This window comes from Arvicanthis niloticus, chromosome 23 (genome assembly GCF_011762505.2).
Source record: "Arvicanthis niloticus isolate mArvNil1 chromosome 23, mArvNil1.pat.X, whole genome shotgun sequence".
NCBI lineage: Eukaryota > Metazoa > Chordata > Mammalia > Rodentia > Muridae > Arvicanthis > Arvicanthis niloticus.
In genome coordinates this window covers 29475850-29496745 of record NC_133430.1, presented here as the reverse complement: position 1 = coordinate 29496745, position 20896 = coordinate 29475850, and the positions used below count along the sequence as shown (strand labels likewise).

General features: G+C 45.5%; 1 protein-coding gene across 7 annotated transcripts; it reads left to right on the top strand.

Annotated features, from left to right (window-relative positions):
- Positions 1 to 1185: 1185 nt before the first annotated feature.
- Cipc (CLOCK interacting pacemaker) lies at positions 1186 to 20330 on the top strand. Of its 7 annotated transcripts, XM_076921576.1 has the most exons (6): positions 1301 to 1433; positions 2921 to 3010; positions 7305 to 7492; positions 8556 to 8600; positions 15464 to 15633; positions 16764 to 20330. In XM_076921576.1, exons 2-6 carry the CDS (start codon positions 2970 to 2972, stop codon positions 17670 to 17672), a joined length of 1353 nt encoding a protein of 450 aa, XP_076777691.1. In that variant the 5' UTR covers positions 1301 to 1433; positions 2921 to 2969; the 3' UTR covers positions 17673 to 20330. The 7 variants fall into 7 exon arrangements, with proteins under 7 accessions (XP_076777695.1, XP_076777692.1, XP_076777691.1 ...); XM_076921577.1 differs by lacking the exon at positions 2921 to 3010 and having other exon boundaries at positions 1253 to 1433; XM_076921575.1 differs by lacking the exons at positions 1301 to 1433; positions 2921 to 3010 and adding an exon at positions 2008 to 2030.
- Positions 20331 to 20896: the final 566 nt, after the last annotated feature.

Genomic DNA, 20896 nt, shown 5'->3' with positions numbered 1-20896 from the left:
CTTATTTATAAACAAAAGCAAACAGCACCTATGTCCTACAATTGCTGGGATGTCCTGAGAGAATGCATGCAAAACTACAGGCTCTTAACCATTTGATAATTGATAATGGTTTGATAATGGGAAATGTTTTCATTTCCTCCATCTCGCAAACAACAGCCTTACAATGTGTAGGCATTTATCTACTACTTGTCGGAAGGGTTTATGCTAACAAGTACATTCATTCTAATACATTAGCATTATCTGTGTTTGGATGAATAATGTGATTAGCTATGACCTTTAAGCTGCTTGGATTACCAAAGCAGGGCCATTTGCCATTTACATCTGCAAGGTGCAATTTAACTTTCTGCAGAGCTAAGAAAGTGGGATAATCTTCTTGGTCCAATAAAGTAGTCATTAGCTGCAAGTGGCCACTGAGTTCTTGTAATGCAGCCAATACGGCTGGAAACTTAACACCCCCCATTTTACTGAATTTTAACAGCTTTTCCTGGAGTACCGGATTGGAGAGACAGGAGCAGTTCCAGAACTAGCTTCAAACTGTCAACAACCTAAACTCGCTCGTTTTGACTTGTGAAGCACTTCCCTTAGAGATTACGCTCATCTTGTCATTCCCTTTCCCTTCAGCGTGCTCGAGGGGCAATTTTCCAGGGCCGGGGATGGGACATTTATAAAACGGGACATTGCCCGTTGCACGGGGCAAAGCCAGCCAAACATCAAAATGCATGAAATCATCTCACTAAAATACTCAATTGCTTCTAGTCCCCAGTGCACGGTCTGGGGGATTGACAGGAAATCAAACCAGGCGACAAGCGTGGCAAAAAATGTGAGTGAGCTGCCGGGACACCGCGCCCGGCTGCCAGCCCGCGCGAGTCCTCCCACGCTGGGCGCCGCAGCCCGGCGCGTCTAGTTCCGGTCCCCACCCCTAACGGCGTCAAGGGGGGGGACACACCCCGAGAGCGGCTTCCCCTCAGTGTCCCCAAACGAATCCCAACGCCTGCCATGTGGGTGCAAGCCACTACCCACGCCTTTGAAATCCAATCGTGAGACCTTGCCCTCCACACAATAACTCAAGGAACCGGACAAAATGGCGGCGAAGCCTTAAGTGCCAACCATAGAGAGGACCATCGCTGTGGACAGAGCGTCGCTCTCTCTCCTCGGTGCTCCGCGGTCTTCCGGCTAGAGCGGGAGGTGGGGCTGGTCTCCAAGTGCCCTTCTAGGAGCGCAGCGTGCAGTCTCCATGGTGCTGGGTCCTCGGAACAGGGCCACGTGACTGGCGAAAGCCGTCGTGGAGGCGGAGGGAGGAGAAATGGGCGGGAGGCTTTGGGGATAGCTAGAGACCCGGCGGATACCAGGTTGTCATGGAGTCGTGGGGCCCTGCTCGCGCATGCGCCAGCTAACCAGCCGGGCTGGTCATGGAGCGGCGACCCTGGCCCTAGGTGAGAAAGGCAGGGCTCGCTAGGCTCCCGGCACAGGGAGAGCTGGGATGGGGGTGAGACTGAGAGGTTGGGATTGGGAGCCCCGAGAAAGCAGGTGGGAGCAGGTGAAAGAGGACGGAGAACGAAGTGGGCCCGAGGGAGAACCAGGACTTTAGGGGGACGGGAGCGCCAAAAATTGGGAGCAGAGGGACGCGCCATTCCTGCTTTCCTTTTACTTGGTTTGCTGTGAGGGTCCGGCCCGGTGTGGGGAAGGGAATCTGGGGTGAGGTACAGATGGTGTGTAGGGACCGGGTTTGTCTGAGGGGCAAGTGGTGTGAGTCCCTTCGAGCATGTGTGCCTTGGCTTGGCCCTGGATACCATTGCTCCCGCTGGAGGGGGACCTGAAGGTCTGTGAATGGGCTGGTCAGTGGGCATGAGGGCTGCTTACAGAGTGGGTTTCTAGGACCTTCTTTTAGGAGCTATGCCCCAGACACAGGTGCACTGTCTATTTCAGAGGCCTGCGGTTCCCTACTTTTACTGGTTATTTCTCCTGGATGGCCTGCTAGCCAGGCGTGGTGCCAACGATAGGGACATGAGGAAGAAGGTGGCTTGTGCCAAGTAAGAAGTCAATTGTTAGTGGGTGGGCAGGACAGTTTTGATCTGGACCCAGGGCCAGAGCCAGGCTTTCTGTTTATTGCCCAAGTTCTGGCAGTAGGTATTGCCTGGGCATTTGCCCTGGAGACTGGTGGTATGCCAGTCACAGCATAGTCCTGGGGTCTGCCCAGTTCTGCCCTGCTGAGTTGGCAGGCTGGTTGATGCCTGGAGGGCTCTCATGCTGCCTGGCGCAGATGTCCTGTGGGCTGGTGCGAATGGATAGGTGGGCACCGTTCCTGCGAGCCCCCTTTTTGAAGTGATCTGAGAACGTTTTCTAATCACATGACCTCCCCTTTGAAAGGTGAGGATAGAGAGAGCCGCGGGAAACTGTATGGATCAGGGCAGGGTCCTCGACATGACTTTTTCAGCCAGTTTTGAGAAGCGGAAGGAGTGTGAAGGAGAATAAGAATAATAGACACATAGGTAGGTGCAGTTTTCCACTGCTAAAATACACATTCTTCCGGAATGGCATTTCTGAAAATGCAGATTAAAAGAAAAACCGACTTCAGAGAAAACCTAGTCATACATTTGTGGTTCTAACTGGGGTTCCTCACGGGTTTATGGCTGATAAATTCACTTTCTACGTCCTTATCACTTTATTATATGTAAGCTTTCACCTCACACCTCTCTGCACGCATGTCATACACGTGACACATTTAAAGGGAACGTGAGCTCTCAGGAATGTTGCCAAGTAGCTATAAAAGGAGAATGCTAAAAGCTGGTGTCGAGTCTCTCCTCTTAACCCTTTGATCAGTCTTTTCATCCCCAATCCAAAACTCCCCAGAGATTGTGGGTCATCACACCAGCTTTTAACTTGGTTGGTATACTTGTCCTTATGGTTTGTTTCATCTTAGAATAAGGAGTATATTGGACTACACCTGATGATTAGACCTTGAGGTGATTATGGTATTTGAAAATGCTGTCTTGACCTTCAAGTTGTTCAGGTAATTTGGTGACTACTAAACTGCTTGTGTTGCCAGAGACTCTGCTGGACTGAGGTTTGTTAAAATTTATTATTCTCTTGACTACCTCCCAAGTCTGTTGCAAAGTTGAAAATAAAATTAAAGCTAGAACCAAGGACTCTGAGGTTCTAGAGTGGTGGTCTTCAATCTTTCTAACACTGGGACCCTTTAATACAGTTCCTCATGCTGTGGTGACCCCCAGCCACAAAATAATTTTGTTGCTACTTTCTAACTGTAATTTTGTTCCTGTTATGAATTGTAATGTAAATATCTGTATTTTCTGACTCTTATGTGACTCCTGTGAAAAGAGGTCTTTTGACCCACAAAGGGTTTGGGACCCACAGATTGAGAACCACTGTTCTAGAGACAGATAATGACTAATGTAAGAAGTGAAAAACCGGAAGTGAGCAGCAAGTGCCCTGAAGCACACTTCCGAGAATGTCATTCTCTACCAGCTTATGTGAGCCTTTACTGGTTCCCATTATGAATCCTACTATACACCGTCTTAAGGGCTGCTGGTGGGAAATACCACCTCTGTTTTTCTGCCCAGAGCTTCCTCTGGAGCGCTGCATGTGAGTCCACTTCCTCCAAAAGAGGAGAGGTGTGTGTAGCCCTCTGTTCTTCTCACATGGGCTTCCTCGGCTGGAATACTAAAGCTTTTTTTCTGCTTGAGCAGAATGTTATCAAAAACAGAGACTCTCATATTTTTAAATCTTTTTGTGTCTAAAATAGACACTTTACCATTTTAAAGTCAGTTGTGTGGGTTTTGTTTTTCTTCTAAAACGCCACCAATTCCCCAGGATACAAAGTTTTAGAATCTAATGGATTTGTCAAAGTTTTACTATTTTTTGATTCTGTGGTCAATACTCTGTAAATTCCCCGTGAACCAGAGTAAATTCCTAAGTGTTTTTCTGTGGCTCCACTGACTACATTTTAATAGCTAACATCTTTTTTTTAATTTTTATTATTTATTTATTTATTTATTTATTTATTTTGTGTAAGTACCCTGTAGCTGTCTTCAGACACCCATATGAGAGCATCAGATCTCATTATGGATGGTTGTGAGCCACCATGTGGTTGCTGGGATTTGAACTCATGACCTCTGGAAGAGCACAGTCAGTGCTCTTAACCACTGAGCCATCTCACCAGCTCAATAGCTAACATCTTAATAATTCTTCATAGTCTTGTGTTAGGATCATAGAGACTAAGTTGGGATGCTTTCTCTAAAATGCCTGTAAAATATTCTGTTTATTATTTGTGACGTTTTCTCAGATTCTTAGTTGCCACTGCCTTGACCTGCCCTTCTAATCTGGATCAAGGCTGGTCAGACCTGTGTTAGTCTGAATACCATCTGGAAGCCACTTCTAGTTTCATTTTAAAGAAGGTTCTATTCACTTTCAAACAGTATTATTTTAGGAAAATCACACTGTGCACATTTGTTAGGTTTCATACAAAAGGATCCTGCTTTAATTAGAGATACAGCTTTACATTTCCATCTGCTTTTTAAACAGGATTGTCCAGGCTATCAAACATCCTAGTTGTCAAACGTCGTCGGGCTCTGTAAGACGTGCAGTGTCACTGCGTGTGGAGGGTTAAGCATGTGACTGGTGGGAGAGTCACATGGTATGGACTGGACCAGGCTGACAAACCCTAATGAGTTAGATGTGGGGCAAAATGACTTTTTCTTGGAGTCACGTTTAGAATTTCCTCCCATCCAGATCAGTTTGTGTCCCGTTAGTCCACTGCAAGTCTATAAGTGTGTGAGCAAGAGTTTGCTCAAGAGTGCATGGACTTGTGTCCCTCATGAGGCTCTGCTCTGCTGTTTCTCACGAGGTCCTGAACTAGCAGAAATGTTCAGTGTGCCGCTTAAAGATATTCCAGGCCAGTGCCACTTAGCTGAGGTGTGTGGTTTTACCGAAGACAGCTGCATGGAGTCACGAGTAGATTGTGAATTCAATAATTTCTAGGCTTTTTGTACTCCTACCCAGTTTCATCATTGTTTTCCTTGGTGCTACCCTCTTTTCTTACCCCAGAAGTCCCTTGTTTTTGTTTTAAGACAGGATCTCACTAGGTAGCCCGGGCTGGCCCAAAGCTCACTATATAGACCATGTTGGCCTCAGACTCGGAGATCTGCCTGACTTTGCCTCCTGAGTACTGGGCGAGTGCCACCACTCCCACGGCTCCTTAGTTAATATCCAGTCTTTTCCAGCATGCGTGACTGTTTGTCCACTCTCCCTTCTCTTCCCCCACCCCCATTGTCTATGCACAGCATTCTGCTCTGACCTCCTTGGCCATTTAACTTCTGAGTATAATCAAGTTCTTTCTCCCTTCAGCCTCCACATTGGCTTGGAACACACTGCACAGTCTACCTATGGCCTTTGACCTCACTACTGTGTGCCAACTCCCCATCCTCCAGATTCTAGCCACACAGCACTTTTCTGCTGCCCCAGACAGTTAGCCTCACACCTTCATCGCCTGTCAAAGCAATCATGAGTTGTATGACTACTTGCTTAATATCTATTGTTTGCTCTCTAGATCACAAGCTCCAGGAAGCACACAAACACAATTATTCTATTCTCTGAATCCTTAGTATAGTATAATGGCCAATTTTAGGGAACACTTAGTACATTTTTTTTAAACACACGTTTTTGAATGTAATGTATCTAAGCCTTGCCTCTTCCATTGCAAAATGGGGTCACAACTGAGGAGGGTATTGTAAAGCTGGAGAATAACATGAACAGCAGTAGATGTTACATACCTTTATGCAGTATAAGTACTTACATTTACATTTTTTATTTACTTTATGTGTGAGGTGTTTTGTTTGCTTGTATGTCTGTGTCCCCCTTTGTGCCTAGTGCTCACAGAGGCCAGGGAGGGCATCGTGACCTCTAGGGCTCCAGTTGTTCTGAGCCACCATGTGTGGGCTAGGACTCCACCCTGAGTCCTCTGGAAGATTGCCAAGTGCTCTGAACTGTTGAGCCATCGTTCTAGCCCACCCCTTGTAAGCACTTTTTACATTAAAATATTTTTTTATTATTTTACTTTTTCACTTTATAGCCCACCTACTGCCCTCTCCCAGTTACCTCCTCTCACAATTCTTCCTGAGTAAGCACTTTTAAAATATGCTGTACAGTGTACATAAAAGTTTTTGCTTTTATGTGGTGATGCTGGGGATCAAGCTTAGGCTATAAGCATGCCAAGTAAGTGCTCTACCACTGAGCTATACCTTCAGGCCTGTAAAAGGTTTGTGGGTTTTTTTTTGTTTGTTTGTTTGTTTGGTTTTTTGTTGTATAATTTAAGTACAAAAAGTAGCATATAGAGGTATAGAGAGATGGCTCAGGGGTTAAGAGCTCTCTTCCAGAGGACTGGGGCTCTGACACGCTCACACAGACATTATAAGGGGAAACACCAATGCACATAAAATAAAAATAAATCATTAAAAAAAAAGTGGTGTATGGGGCCAGTGCGATAGTTCAGCAGGTGAAGGTGCTTGCCGCCTGACAGGACCCACAGGTGGAAGGACATGACCAACTCTTGTCAGTTGTCCTCTGACCTCTACATGTGAGTCACGGCACATGTGTGTTCATACACATGTATATGTGCACACAAAAATAAACCAATAAAATAAACGTAAAGAAGGCTTTTGAAGTAGTGTGTGTGTGTATCTCTGTGTGTGTATCTCTCTGTGTATGTATCTATGTGTATATGTATCTGTGTATGTATCTATGTATGTATGTATGTATCTCTGTGTATGTGTATCTGTGTGTGTGTGTGTATGTGTGTGTGCGATATTGGTTGTACTCTGCTTAGTACTTTATTCTAAGAACTGACAGGTTTATTTGAGAAACTCTGTACTGTTGAGCGGTGACACTAGGTCACAAGTCACATATGTCCACTGGGAAAGCATGCCTTGCTGGTTGATGTTACCTCTCCTCTCCTCAGGGAGGAGGGTGAGTTTATTTGGTTACCCATTTCAAAAAGCCTAATCAAATGTCCCTTTGTTAGCAGCTCACAAAGCTCCTACTGAATGTGGTTGCCTTGAATGCTTTGAATTCTGAATGGAATTAGAGGGCAGCAAGGGGCCGGTGAATCTCCTTCTGGGTGGAAACCATTCTGTTTGGTAAACTTGAAGCTTGGTCAGCTAAGAGCACAGAGAATTTGTGGCTGAAGTGGGTGAGGCTAGTGTTCTTTGCCCTTACTTTCCTCACCTCACCATTTGGTTCACCTCGTTCATGCTCCAGGTAATGAGTGCTTATGTAATTGTTGTTTTTCATAGAGCGATCCATACGCAAAGAGTGCCTGTGATCCAGCTTCCGGCCCTCTTAGACATGGAGAGGAAAATCCCATCCAGAGAGAGCCCCAGAAGACTCTCTGCTAAGCCAGGCAGAGGCACGGAGATGAAAAAACTAGCCCGACCACTTGGCGTGGTGGCTGCTGACTCAGACAAGGACTCTGGCTTTTCAGGTTAACCATATCTTACTCTTCTGCCTTTTACTGACCGATTTGCATGAAAACCTTCCTCCCTGAAACTCATTAGTGTAAGAAAAACAAGAAGCTTTCCCACACAGGATAAATAACTTTATCTGAGCTCTCATGAGTAGTAATTCGGAGAACGAGGGTGGCAGTGGAGGTGACTCTGTGGTTCTATCACAGCACCTTGGAGTTAATTCTGAAAAAATACGTGATATTCTTTTTTAATTAGACTTTCAACTTTTGTTTTTGTTTTTGTTTTTCGAGACAGGGTTTCTCTGTATAGCCTTGGCTGTCCTGGAACTCACTCGGTAGACCAGGCTGTCCTCGAATTCAGAAATCCACCTGCCTCTGCCTCCCGAGCGCTGGGATTAAAGGCGTGCGCCACCACTGCCCGGCGACTTTCAACTTTTAATCCTACATTTCAAACTGTAGCTACTAGAACAAATATTTAAACATGGGCTGGAAATATAGTTCAGTTGTGGAGTGCTTGCCTAGTATTCAGGAAGCCCTAGGTTGGATTCCAGCACTTTATAAAACTGAGTGTGCTAGTTCTCTGTTCCTGTAATCCCATTACTAGAAGGTTGGAACGGGAGGATCAGAAGTTTGATGTCGTCCTTAGCTACATATGAGTTCAATTCTCCTGTTTGAATTATAGGAGATCCTGTCTCAAAGACAAATGTTTTTAAAAATACTCAGAATTCTGTTATGTTAATTTTTTTTATATGACAGGGAAAAAGAAAAATACTACTGCATCTTGTGCCATGTAACAGTGTGAAGGTCAGTTAAAAGTAATACAGTCATTATTATGTAACAAGAAGCTGGTTCTTATGTGATTTTTATCCTTGTGTGAATACTAGATGATATAGTCTATTATATTCTTAGACTATATGGTATAGTCATTATCACATATGTGGCTTGTCATTGTCTGAACCTTCTTCATGTAGTAAGTGATTATCATCTGTTAAGATAACACTGGCTTAGAAAGTAATTTTGCTATACTTAAAAAAAGTCCCTTCTTTCTAACTTCTTCCTAATAACTATATTTTGTGCTTAGACTGTGAGCCAGCTGCATCTGACCCAACTGTAAACCCTGTTAGAGGTAAGAAAGTAGGACGGGGCTGGAGAGATGGCTCAGCAGGGAAGAGCACTTGGTGTTCTTGTAGAGGACATAGGTTCAGTGTCTAACACCCACTTCAGGTAGTTCACAGCCACTTGTAACTCTAGTTCCAGGAGATACGACCCCTCTTGTTGTCTCTGAGGGCTCTTGCATGTACATGGTGCATGTATATACAGACTAGTAGGCAGGCACACACACACACACACACACACACAAGAAAATAAACAAATCTTCGAGCTGGGTATGGTGGCATGCACCTTTAATCCCAGGACGTTTGATGCAGAGACAAGATCTCTGAGTTTGAAGCCATCACGGTCTACAGAGTGAGTTCCAGGCTATGAGGGCCACATGATGAGGCCTTACCTCAAACCAAACCAAACCAAACCAAACCAAACCACAACAAAAACCAAACCAACTGAACAAACCTCCCAAAACAAATTTATCATTTATCATTAGTAATTCCTTTTCTTCTCTTTTCTTTCTTTCTTTCTTTTTTTTTTTTTGTCTTTTGAGACAGGGTTTCTCTGTGTATCCCTGGCTATCCTGGAGCTCACTCTGTAGACTAGGCTGGCCTCGAACTCAGAAATTCGCCTGCCTCTGCCTCCCAAGTGCTGGGACTAAAGGCGTGCGCCACCACTGCCCCGCTCTCGCGCTCTCTCTCTCTCTCTCTCTCTCTCTCTCTCTCTCTCTCTCTCTCTCTCTCTCCCTCCCTCCCCCCTTCCTTCCTTCCTTCCTTCTTTCTTAAAGATTTATTTCATGTATGTGAGTACACTGTCGCTATCTTCAGACAAACCTGAAGAGGGCATTATATCCCATTACAGATGGTTGTGAGCCCCCATGTCATTGCTGGGAATTGAACTCAGGACCTCTGGAAGAGTGGTCACTGTTCTTAACCGCTGAGCCATCTTTCCAGCCCTTTTTTTCTTAAAAAAAAAATTTAAGTTAAAAAATTTTTTTGACACAGGGTCTCTGTGTAGTCCTGGCTATCCTGGAACTTGATATGTAGACCAGCTGGGCCTTGAACTCATAATGATCCTCCTGTCTCCACCATGAACAGGTAGATGGCAGAAGTACCATCTCACATGGTCTCAAAAAACAAATCTTTGAAAAAAATATAAAAAAAGAAAAAATTGATAATAGAGCAACATTCATTGTTAGCTGTTGTCTTAGTTTGGGTTTTACTGCTGTGATCAGACATGGTGACCAAGGCAAGTCTTATAAAGAACAACATTTAGTTGGGGCTGGCTTACAGGTTCAGAAGTCTAGTCCATTATCATTAAGGCAGGAACATGGCAGCATGTAGGCAGACATGGTGCAGGAGGAGCTGAGAGTTCTACATCTTCATCTGAAGGGTGCTAACAGAAGACTGGCTTCCAGGAAGCTAGGAGTAAGGTCTTAAAGCCCATGCCCACAGTGACACACCTACTCCAACAAGGCCACACCTCCTAATAGTGCAGCTCCCTGGGCCAAGCGTATTCAAACCATCACAGCTGTCCTGAGCCTTACCCAAACAGGCTGGCTGCATCCCACCATGAGCCTCTTAATTTTGTGCTGACGCTCTTCTTTTATTTCTAGGTCTGAAGGTAGTCAGTGGCTTGAACTACCCTTACTATGTAACTAATGCCAACAGTGTTGTCCCAGGAGATTCTCAGGGTGCTGGGGGGACTCAGGCTCACTATCCTGAGAATGGAGCTTTTTCTAGGGAAATGTTTATCCGCAGGCATACACATATTTCCAGGTGTTACTAGGTTCCACCCATGTTGCTGATTTACTAATTTATAGTAGGAAATGCTGCTGTTAGGAAATCTAGGACTCTTCCCTTCTTAGATTGGTATGCTTCGTCTCATAGTCATGCTGAATGAGACGCTAAGTTATAAATAGACTCTTACTCAGAGAGGGGCAGCACTGACCCAGGGATTAGAACAGAGGAATTAGTGTCCTACCCAGGGCCAGGACAGTCCAGGACAGGGAAGGGTGAGCCAGCCTGCAGCACTGTGTCTTCCCTTCTCTGAATGTAATTGTTTACTAGGCTTGCCTCATGAGGCTTACCTGGAGCAGCTAGTAACGATTTAGATCCCTAGGCCCTCCTAGAGACTGTGCTACTGTGCTGGGCTGGGGAAGGGCCTGGAAAGTGGGGTCTAGAAAACAAGGTTGAAGGTCTGGAAAACACTGAGGGCTCTTTTCTCTTTCAGTTTCACACGTGCTTTTGCTCTATTTCTAGATCATATGGTAATGGATGCTCCTTGTAAAAGTTTAAACACTTGGAGGAGTCAAAGAAGAAAACAAACTTTACCCACAGTCTTTCAGTTTGTAATTCCCAGGACCATTGGCTTTCAGCTCCTTCTTCTAAAGTCTGTAACTGTCATTCCAGTTTTAGTAAGTACTGTACTGTTGAGACACAATGGCAGGAACACAGTTGCTCCCACTCCTGTTTTAGAAGGTGGCTCCAGTGAAAGCTACTGGTCATTCTTGGGGCAGGGTCCAGGGAGATGGTCACTACCTGAGTTAGTCCAGCTACCTTGGATATGATGAAATTTGTACTTGATCTTAGCCAAAAGGCTGAAAAGCACTTTGGTAAAATTTGCAAAACTAGGGCTAGAGAGAGGGCTCAGTGGTTAAGGGCACTGTCTGGTCTTCCAAAGGACCCAGGTTCAATCCCCAATACCCACATGGCAGCTCATAACTGTCTGTAATTCCAGTTCCAATGGATCTTACACCTTCATACCAATGCACATAAACTAAATTTTTTTTTAAAAATTTCAAAATCAAGATGGAGTGTGTTTTCAATTTTAAAATTATTTTCCCAAATTTATTTTGAGAAAATTCAAATCTAAAGTAAAATGATTGAGTCATTGACCAGAAAGATACTTTCTTCAGATCCACGGGAATTACTGTTTGAAGTTTACTTTATTTACACCCCTTCCCTGCGTACATTTCTTAACTGTTTGAAAAGTAAACTTCAAACAGTTAGCATTTATTGCTAAGTCTTTAGTCTAAATTTCGGAAGCAAAGACATTTCTCTATATAATTATAATGCCACCATCACACCCAGGAAAGTCAGCCCTTGTGGGAGACTGTCACCACAGGGTGGCTGAGTTTCCCCGCTAGCCTGGGGAAGTCCCTATAGCATTTGTCACGGTCTCTTGGCTTTTGGATCAAGCATCCAGTTGCTTTTTAATCTTATTTAATCCAGAGTAGCTGTCCCATCTTTTCTTTCCATTTCTTCATGACATTGACATCTTTGAACAAGACAGAACTGTAGTTTGATAAAATGTCCCACGTTTTGGATTTTCTGATAGCTTTCCCACGTTTGGAATCAGTAGCGCACCACATGGTTGATCTTGTATACTTTCCATTGCAAAACACAAGGAAATTGTTAACTTTTCTTATTCTGTTTTTGTTTGTTTTGTTTTAAGATTTATCTATTGTATTCGTGTGTCTCTTAATGAGTTTGTGCAGTGTTTACATGCAGGTGCCTAGGGGGCCAGTTCAGGGCATCAGAGCTCCTGGTACTGGAGTTACAGGAGCTTGTGAGTCACCTGATGTGGGGACTGGGAACTGAACCTGGGTCTTGTGTGAGTGCTCTTAACTTCTGAGCCATCTTCATTCTTGAGGATACTCTGATCACTTGGTTAAACGGTACCATGTACCAGATTCCTTTATTGTAAAGACAGCCTTTTAGTCAAGCTTGGTGGCACATGTCTAGAATCCTAGGTTCTGGGAAGGCTGAGGCAGGTGAATTACTTAGTCATGACCTGCCTGGCCTCCTGAGTGCTAGGGTCATAGGAAAGTCTCATTACCCCTGCCTTCTAGCAAACCCCTGGCAAAGCCCGTGTCTGTCGTCCACTGATGATCTTTGCTTGAACTAGTTATTACCCCAGTGATTTAAAGGCTTTACTTTTCTAGTGCCGTCATTTTGCCAACCGAACCTTTCTGTGAAAACGATATTTTCCTCTTTCTGTTTTGTGTTGCGTATCATCCTAGATTTCTGAGATTCTTTAGTGACTTTGTTGGTCCATTATCACCATTCTCTGTTATGTGTGTTGTCTCATGTGCCACCTCCCAAAGTGTTTGAGTGAAAGGAACAAGGGGTCTAGGTCATCCTATGCCTTTTTAGTAAAAGACTTGCAGTGACTCTTTGTCCAGGAGACCTGGTTTCTCTTCTTTTTAAAGATTTATTTATTTGTTTGTTTTATATGAGTACACTGTAGCTGTCTTCAGACACACCTGAAGAGGTCATTGTACCCCATTACAGATGGTTGTGAGCCACCATGTGGTTGCTGGGAATTGAACTCAGGACCTCTGGAAGAGCAGACAGTGCTCTTAACTGCTGAGCCATCTCTCCAGCCCCCAACACCTAGTTTCATTATGCATAGAATACATTTCAACTCCAAAGTCCAAGAATCACAGTTGTTTCTAGTCTAGTAGTTCTTAATCAGAAGTATCCACCTGGATTAACTGTCTGACCAAGGGAAGGACTCCAGCAGCCATGATTTTTGACAAGTGTCACTAGACTTTCTGAGTTACACCTCTGCTGATAAATATCTTTCTGATCACAGTCTTTGCCAAGCTGTACAAAAGACATTTACAGTTTATCTTTCCTCATTCAGATTACTCTGACATATGTATGGGGCTCTGTCTGTCTGTCTTCCTTCCTTTCTTCTTTCCTTCCTTTCCTTTTCCCTCTTCTCTCCCTTCTTCTCTCCTCTCCTCTTCTCCTCTCTCTCTCTCTCTCTCTCTCTCTCTCTCTCTCTCTATCTCTCTCTCTCTTTATTTGTTTATTTCTGTATTTAAAGGCATTGGATGCCCTGGAGCTGGAGTTACAAGTGGTTGTGAGCCACCCTATATGGGTTCCTGGAAGAACAAGTGTGCAACTAGTGCTCTTAACCACTGGTTTCTCTCTCCAGTCCCTGTTTTTTTGAGACTGGGTCATTCTGTGTGTAACTGAAGCTAGCCTTGAACTTCTAGTCCTTCTGGCTCAGCATTCTAAGTGATGAGGATTATAGGTATGTGCCACCACACCTGGTCTGTTCTGATCTCCCCCACTCCCAGCCCCCAATCTCTCTCTCTTGGTAGTACCTCATATGTGCCTGGTCTCAGACTCACTGTGTAGTCACAGATGATCTTGGACTCCTGATCCTCCTGCCTCTACCTTTTGAGTGCTGACATGATAGGTATGCACTGGACCTAGCTTATGTACTGCTTGAGATGGAACCCAGGGCTGCGTACTTGCCAGGAAAGCTCTTTGTTAGCAGAGCTACATGTTGCTGAGCATTTAGAGTGGTCCCAGATGTTTCTGTAGAAGGTGCATGGTCTCTGGGTTCATTGTAGCAGGTACCTGGTTGTATTCCTTCTATATGGAATTTACATGGGGAGAATATCTGTACCGTCTCCCATCATCATAACCATGATACCTGACAGGAAGGTTTATGTTGGTTATAGTTTCAGATGGTGTCAGTCCTTTGAGGCAGAAGCTACAGTGGAGATAGAGGTGTGCAGCAGTGGGCCAAGAGCAGAGAAAGCAGGACAAGCCAGAGCCTGCCATAACCTGCAAAGGCCTGCTCCCAGCCATTTACAGCCAAGTCCTACTCCTGAAAGCTCTGTGCCTTTAAGACAGAGCCACAAGCTAGGGATCAAGCATTCAAAACAAGGGCCTGAGGGAGACGCCTCAAATGCAAACCATAGCAGCGTCCCTTGACGCCCTGTTGTACAGGATTCCCAGTAAGCCCTCGTGTTCAGGACGTCAGCCAAGTAGGTACTTAACAGGGTGGCCGGGACAACAGGAGGGACAGTTTAGCTTCAGCTTTGACAACTGATGTAAGTTTCTTTTCCTATCACTGTGATAAAATACTCTGACAAAAGCAAATTATGGGGAAAGAGTTTATTTCAGCTCACAGTTCAAATTATAGTTCATCATGGCAGGAGAGTCAAAGTCAGGGCTTGAAGCAGTTTCTTACACATACCCACAGTCAGGAAGCAGGGAGCAATGACTGTTGGCCCTCTGCTCACTTTCTTCTTTGTACATAATCAGGGCACAGTCCCTGCCCTGGGAGTGCTGCTGCCTGTAGTCAGGCCTTCCCACATCAATTAACCTAGCTGGTAATCCCTCACAGACATACTCAGAGGCTAAACTTGATCCAGGTAATCCTTTACCTATGGATGTCTGGAGCCTTGTCTCCTAGATAACTGGAGTTATTACTCACCATTCACATCAGAAAATTCAGGACAGAGGTATTTTCATTTTAACATGGATAAAAATTTTAATTGGCTTTGCTTTTTATATTTTGTATCTTACGGCTCCAGAGCCTCTGAGGATCTTAAGAATGTTAAACTTTCTCCTCATTTCTCAAAAACAGTTTTTAAAGTAGTGACCTGGCTCTGGTGAAATGGCTCAGCAAGTAAAGTCACTTATCCCCAAGGCTGACAACCTAGTAGCAGAGAACTGACTCCCACAGGTTGTCCTCTGTTTTCTACATGTGCAGTATGACATGCACACCCCACCCCATCCATATATACAAAATGTAACAAAAGGTTGTTAAATTAAGAAAATAAAAATAACCATTTAACTTTGCAGTCTTCAACTAATTTCTCTTGTGATCTGGTGCTGATACAAATCCTGATTGACACAGGGCTTTCTAAGAGTTTTGAAGAAAGTCAAGCAGAGTAGTTAAACCTGTGAAGAGGGAAAGATAGTTATTGAACAGCCAGTGAACTTTCCAACCTTAGAACATGCACAGAAACACCTATCAACGATGTTCCTTTCTATATTAAGGAGTCCGTGGCTCCTTAGGAGCTGGGTTATGAGCCATTAGCTCAAGTGAACTGACCGCTTTTCTGTCCACCAGATGGGAGCTCAGAATGTTTGAGCTCCGCAGAGCAGATGGAGTCGGAAGACATGCTGAGCGCTTTGGGCTGGAACAGAGAAGACAAGCTGAGGCCGACTTCCAAAGCTGCAAACAATGCCTTCCCTACGCTGTCCCCTATGGTTGTCATGAAGAACGTGCTGGTCAAGCAGGTGAGGAGACACGTGGATCCAAAGTCTTTGCAGATGAAAGTTTCTGAGCTTCCCATGTGCTCATGTGCAAACGCTCCCTCTTTGAGGAAGAAATTTCAGAAAGTGCTAGAGTCACCTTCTGTCCAGGGAGAGAGACATTGTTGACTTTTAGCTACTGATGCTGTTGGCTCTTGTTTTCTGATTTATTTTTTTTCTTTAAGCTATATTTGTGTGTGTGTGTGTGTGTGTGTGTGTGTGTGTGTGTGTGTGTGTGTTATGCAGGTCGTCTACCATGCCTTCCTCTGACCTGAGGGCACCTGAGCTCACATGCACACACACACACACACACACAGAGAGAGAGAGAGAGAGAGAGAGAGAGAGAGAGAGAGAGAGAGAGAGAGAGAACTGAAAATGTGCCGCCACATTCAGAAGTGAGTGAGGTAGCTTCTCCAGCAGAGGGACACAAGGACAGGACTGCTGGTCAGACTGCTAGGCTGGTCAGGAGGTAGGAAGCTTAGGGACCAGCTACCTTCATGGAGTCACTTCTGGGTTTCATTTAGTTTTGGAGTTTCTTAGTTTTTGTTTTGAGATAGGGTCTCCAGTAGCCCAGGCTGACCTTGAAATCCTTGTGTAGCTGAGCATGGATTTGAGGAAATTACACTCTCTGATCTTACTGCCTCAGTCAGACCTACTGTGCCATTATTTCATCTGCCTCCAGTTTCTTTTTCTGAGTGATAGCTCTTGATTAAAGCCAGATATTTCAGGCTGGAGGGATGGCTCAGCAGTTAGAAGCACGAATTCTTCCAGAGGACCCACGTTTTGTCCCAGTACCCATGTTGGACTGCTCACAGCCATCTGTAGTTCCATCTCCATAGGATCTGACACGGGGGCCTGCGCTCAGGTGCACATACTTATTCCCCAGATTTTTCCTCAAGTTTTCCCTTAGGAAAAAGTTTTGTGTTTGTTTTTGCTTTTGCTTTCTTTTGTTTTAAAGTATGATGCAGATGTAAGTGGATTTCAGAACACTTCCCCCTGTTCTCAACAAGGTCTCCCCTGTGTATGAGGGAACACAGCCATAGCTGAGCAGCCTCCTCCTCTGCCTTGGGTGGAATCCTCCATTGTGGATGCAGCCTCTCTTCCTTTGTTTACAGGGCGGCAGCTCGTCCCAGCTCCAGTCCTGGACCGTCCAGCCCTCTTTTGAAGTGATCTCAGCTCAGCCGCAGCTCTTTGTCCTTCATCCATCTGTGCCATCTCCTGTCAGCCCATGCCATGCTGGTGAGAAAAAGTCAGAACCCAGAAACTACTTGCCCATTCTAAATTCTTATACCAAAATAGCCCCCCACCCAGGCAAAAGGGTCCTCAACTCAGAAGACAGAGGAACAAATGGGGTACCCAAGAAGATCTGCACAGAGAGACTGGGGCCAAGCTTGTCTTCCAGTGAGCCGGCCAAGACTGGCCGTGTGCTATCCAGTCCTTCCACTCCAGCCCCACCCAGCTCCAAACTCACTGAGGACTCAGCTCTGCAAGGAGTCCCCTCCCTTGGGGCTGGCGGAAGTCCACAGACTCTTCAGCCTGTGTCCAGCAGCCATGTGGCTAAAGCTCCCAGTCTGACCTTCGCTTCACCCGCCAGCCCCGTGTGTGCATCAGACAGCACTCTGCACGGCTTAGAGAGCAGCTCCCCTCTCTCTCCACTGTCCGCCAGCTACAGTTCACCTCTGTGGGCTGCGGAGCACCTCTGCCGCAGCCCAGACATCTTCTCCGAGCAGAGGCAGAACAAGCATAGGCGCTTTCAGAATACCTTAGTGGTCCTCCACAAGTCTGGTTTGCTGGAAATCACTCTGAAAACCAAGGAGTTGATTCGTCAGAACCAAGCAACTCAGGTGGAGCTGGACCAGCTGAAGGAGCAAACCCAGATGCTTATAGAGGCCACCAAGAGCAGGGCTCCTCAGGCATGGGCCAAGTTGCAGGCATCACTGACGTCTGGGTCTCGTCGTCCCGCCGGTGACCTGGACACATTGTGTGACCGCCCAGACACACAGCACAGAAGCGTGTTCCAGTGATGGGAGTTACGTCCTTTGCCATTACAGCGGCACTGTTCCCACAGCCTCCTTAAGAGCTCTTCCTTCTAAACTCACCCACAGAGCCACGCGCCAGTCCCTGCCTGCTGTCTTAGTCTGTGGTCCACGCACAGGTTAAGTGTGTTTCAGTTCCTCTGAGACCGCCAGCTGGAGGTATCTGAGTCCCTTTTCCTTAACCTGCGGGCACTTAGCTGGATCATGGGACAAAGGAGAGATGGCAGTATGTGTTTCTTCCAGCTGTTACTTCCCATCTTCCTCCTCACTGTCCAGGATCAGGGTACAGTGACATGGATGGGTACACAGGGACACTTGTCTAACCAAGGAGTAGGTGACCTAAGGGTCCCTTCACTGTCCTCCCTCAAGTATGTTAGTCACGGAGAAAAAGAAAAGGATCTGTTTTCATTCTACCAGGTGGTGTGCCTGTTGAGGGAAACCTAAAATGCTTTGGGCACAGGTGCCTGGGTGCAAGCATTTTTACCACATAAGGCTTTGTACACTCGAAAGTTAAAGGAGGCAGGGCAAAGCCGTCTGACTCACACTGATCACACAGATCTCACTTACACAAGTAGGCAGTACTTCAGAGTTTTAAAATATGGAATGGATTTAATACCATCTGGAATTGTATTTGATGAATTGCTTTTTTGATTAAGGGTCAAAGAAGCCAGCATTTTTTGGTCACTAGCTGGAAGGTCTTGTTAATTTATACTTGAAATAGCACAACCTATCTAAAAGGCTTGAGATGGGGCTGGAGGATGGCTCAGTGAGTAAAGGTGCTTGCTGCCAATGACCTGAATTTGATCCCCTGAACCCACATGATAGAAGGAGAGAACCCACTACTGCAAATTGTCCATCCCATGTGTGCGCACATGCATGCATACACACACACACACACACACACACACACACACACACACACACACGACAAATAAACAAATATAAAATTAAAAATACAAGCTATCATCAACATCAAAACAAGGTAAAACAATCAAAAGCTTGAGATGGCTTCCGTGGATCCTCAGGGTCTAGTGTAAGCCCGCCCTCTGCTGTCTCTTGTCTGTACCTCACCCAGCTGTTTCCATGAGAGAAAAATGATTGTGCTTATAAATTCAAGTTAAATAAAACTCCAAGGCCACGGCAGTCAGAAAAGCTTTTTCCTGTTTGCACATCTGGGTTCTCACGCATGCCCTGTGATGATGTGGGCAGCAGAGCTGAAGTGTGGTATCTTTCTCTGAGGCTGGTCTTAGGGTGGAGAGCCTGAGGAGTTGTGTCTTCAGCTTCCCTGTGCTGGTAACTAAGTGTCTAAATGGTAAAGATCCTCTCTGTTAAAATTTTCTTCCTCCTGGAGATCTTTGTTCTTTAGAAACTAACTTGGTTTCTATGACCAGTGTCTTTTTCTGCAGCGAGAATGCTCTTGGGGCTTTCCTAGGTCCAGAGCTAAGAATCACATTTATTACAGAGTTGGTTGTAATTCTAACATAGTTTAAAACGTGTAAGACTCAGGGTGGCTCTACTGTGCTCATGAAGATGTATGATTTAGATATGACTGGTTTAAAAATAACCAGCTTGGCAAAATCTCTATTCTTTGGTCAACATAGAATTATTACCTGCTGTTTGCTTTCTGAAAGTTTCCAAAATCAGAGTCAGTTTTTCTGGGCAGACTCGGCTCCTCGTGATATGCTTCCCCTAAATCTGTATGGTATTGTGGCCGTTCGTTCTGCACTCCAGTAGGGAGCATCCTTTCTGGCAGAACGGTTGGCAGGAAAGCTATAGAGACAGGTGCATTCGGAGCAGCCTGGGCACCGGCCGTGAGTCCTACCGTGTGTCAGAAGGCTGGAAGCACTTGCTGGGAGCCAAACGTGCTATCCACTGGAAAAGCCCTCTGTGGTGCTGTAAGCCTCTTGAACTCTTCCAACTAGATTCAGGTTTTCATTTCCCTTCCTGTCCCCATAAAAGATGTTGAAAGCCACCATGGATCCTCACTGCTGAGTGGTGGGAGGGCTAGCCCCCTCAAGTCACTACTCCTCTGTGATCTTAGAGGCACAGCTTGGGTCTCTAGGCTGTTAGCATAGCTCTGTTCCTGGTGCAGCTGGAAGCCCCCAGACTCCAGTAGAGAAGCTAGGTCTTAGAAGGAGCGCTCCTTTGAGGCCCGAGGCCAGACCGGCACTTGGAGGAAGTCCGGAGTGGAGGAAGACTCTTCACTGATTACCAAGGCTGTAAGTAGCAATGGCCTTTGTGCATGCTATGAGCTCTTAGGAAGCATTGCGAGGGGCTGTTGTCTGCCCAAGGCAAGAAGTCAGTTTTAACTCAGCAACCATAGAGAACCTTTGTCAGGTTGTATTGGCAATATTGAAACACATTTAGAAAGGTTCCTGACTGAAATTGGTTATAGAATTTACTGTCATTTGTAATTTACTTCACTGTTTTTACTGATTATGGTATCATCTGACTCTTCTTCTCTAGTATGAGTCCCTCAGCAGACAAGTTACTCTTGCACATATACTGAAGTGGCTTTTTAGCCACCTCCTCCTTAGGGTAGAGACTATTTACCAAATGTGAATTCTTCTAAGAAAGTGTGAAGTTCTGTAGAAATTGACTGTGAAATGTCAAAGAAAAAAATAAAAGCCACTTACTTGAAAGCCATTTGGTCTATTTGCTTTGTAACTGCTTAAAATATCTAAGGCCTGGGCCTGTAGCCATGGGCAGAGTGCTTGCCTAGGGTGTGTGAGGCTCTGGGCACTACCTCTCGAGCCACTGCCCTCGTTCCCACTTCCTCAAAAAACCTTGAAGTTTCAAACATTGTCTTGTGTTGTTTGGGATATGGCATTGTGTGCTGAGTGTTGGAGTCTGTCCAGACTTTGAGTGCTGTGTACAGCGGCCTGAATCTTCTGCCAAGCTTGCGGGTTTTTAATGCTGGGGGTGGAGGAGCAAGAAGGCCATCAGTGGCTTCCTATGTCTGGCATGTCACAGAGAGAACTCTGAAATGACAAAACGGCTATGGTTGCCTACTGGGATGAAGTAAAGTCGTGTCAAGTGAAGTTCTTGCTACAACCAAGGGGTCCTTAGCAGGTATTCTCAGCCCTCCTCTGCTTCCTCCAGGGATATGTCTTCCCTGCTTCCCCATCCAGCCGAGAACTGCTTCCTGGCATGTTTGACACTGGGAGTGTAATGAGCTTGCTCTCGTGAAAAGATCTGCAGGGTTGGCAGTG

What these genes read in the sequence shown, in the direction of transcription:
- Cipc (XM_076921576.1), top strand. Translation starts at nt 2,970, where the DNA reads ATGGTATTTGAAAATGCTGTCTTGACCTTCAAGTTGTTCAG. An exon ending in AACTGTAAACCCTGTTAGAG is followed by an intron (nt 8,601 to 15,463) that starts GTAAGAAAGTAG and finishes TCTGTCCACCAG; the next exon opens with ATGGGAGCTCAGAATGTTTG. An exon ending in AGAACGTGCTGGTCAAGCAG is followed by an intron (nt 15,634 to 16,763) that starts GTGAGGAGACAC and finishes CTTTGTTTACAG; the next exon opens with GGCGGCAGCTCGTCCCAGCT.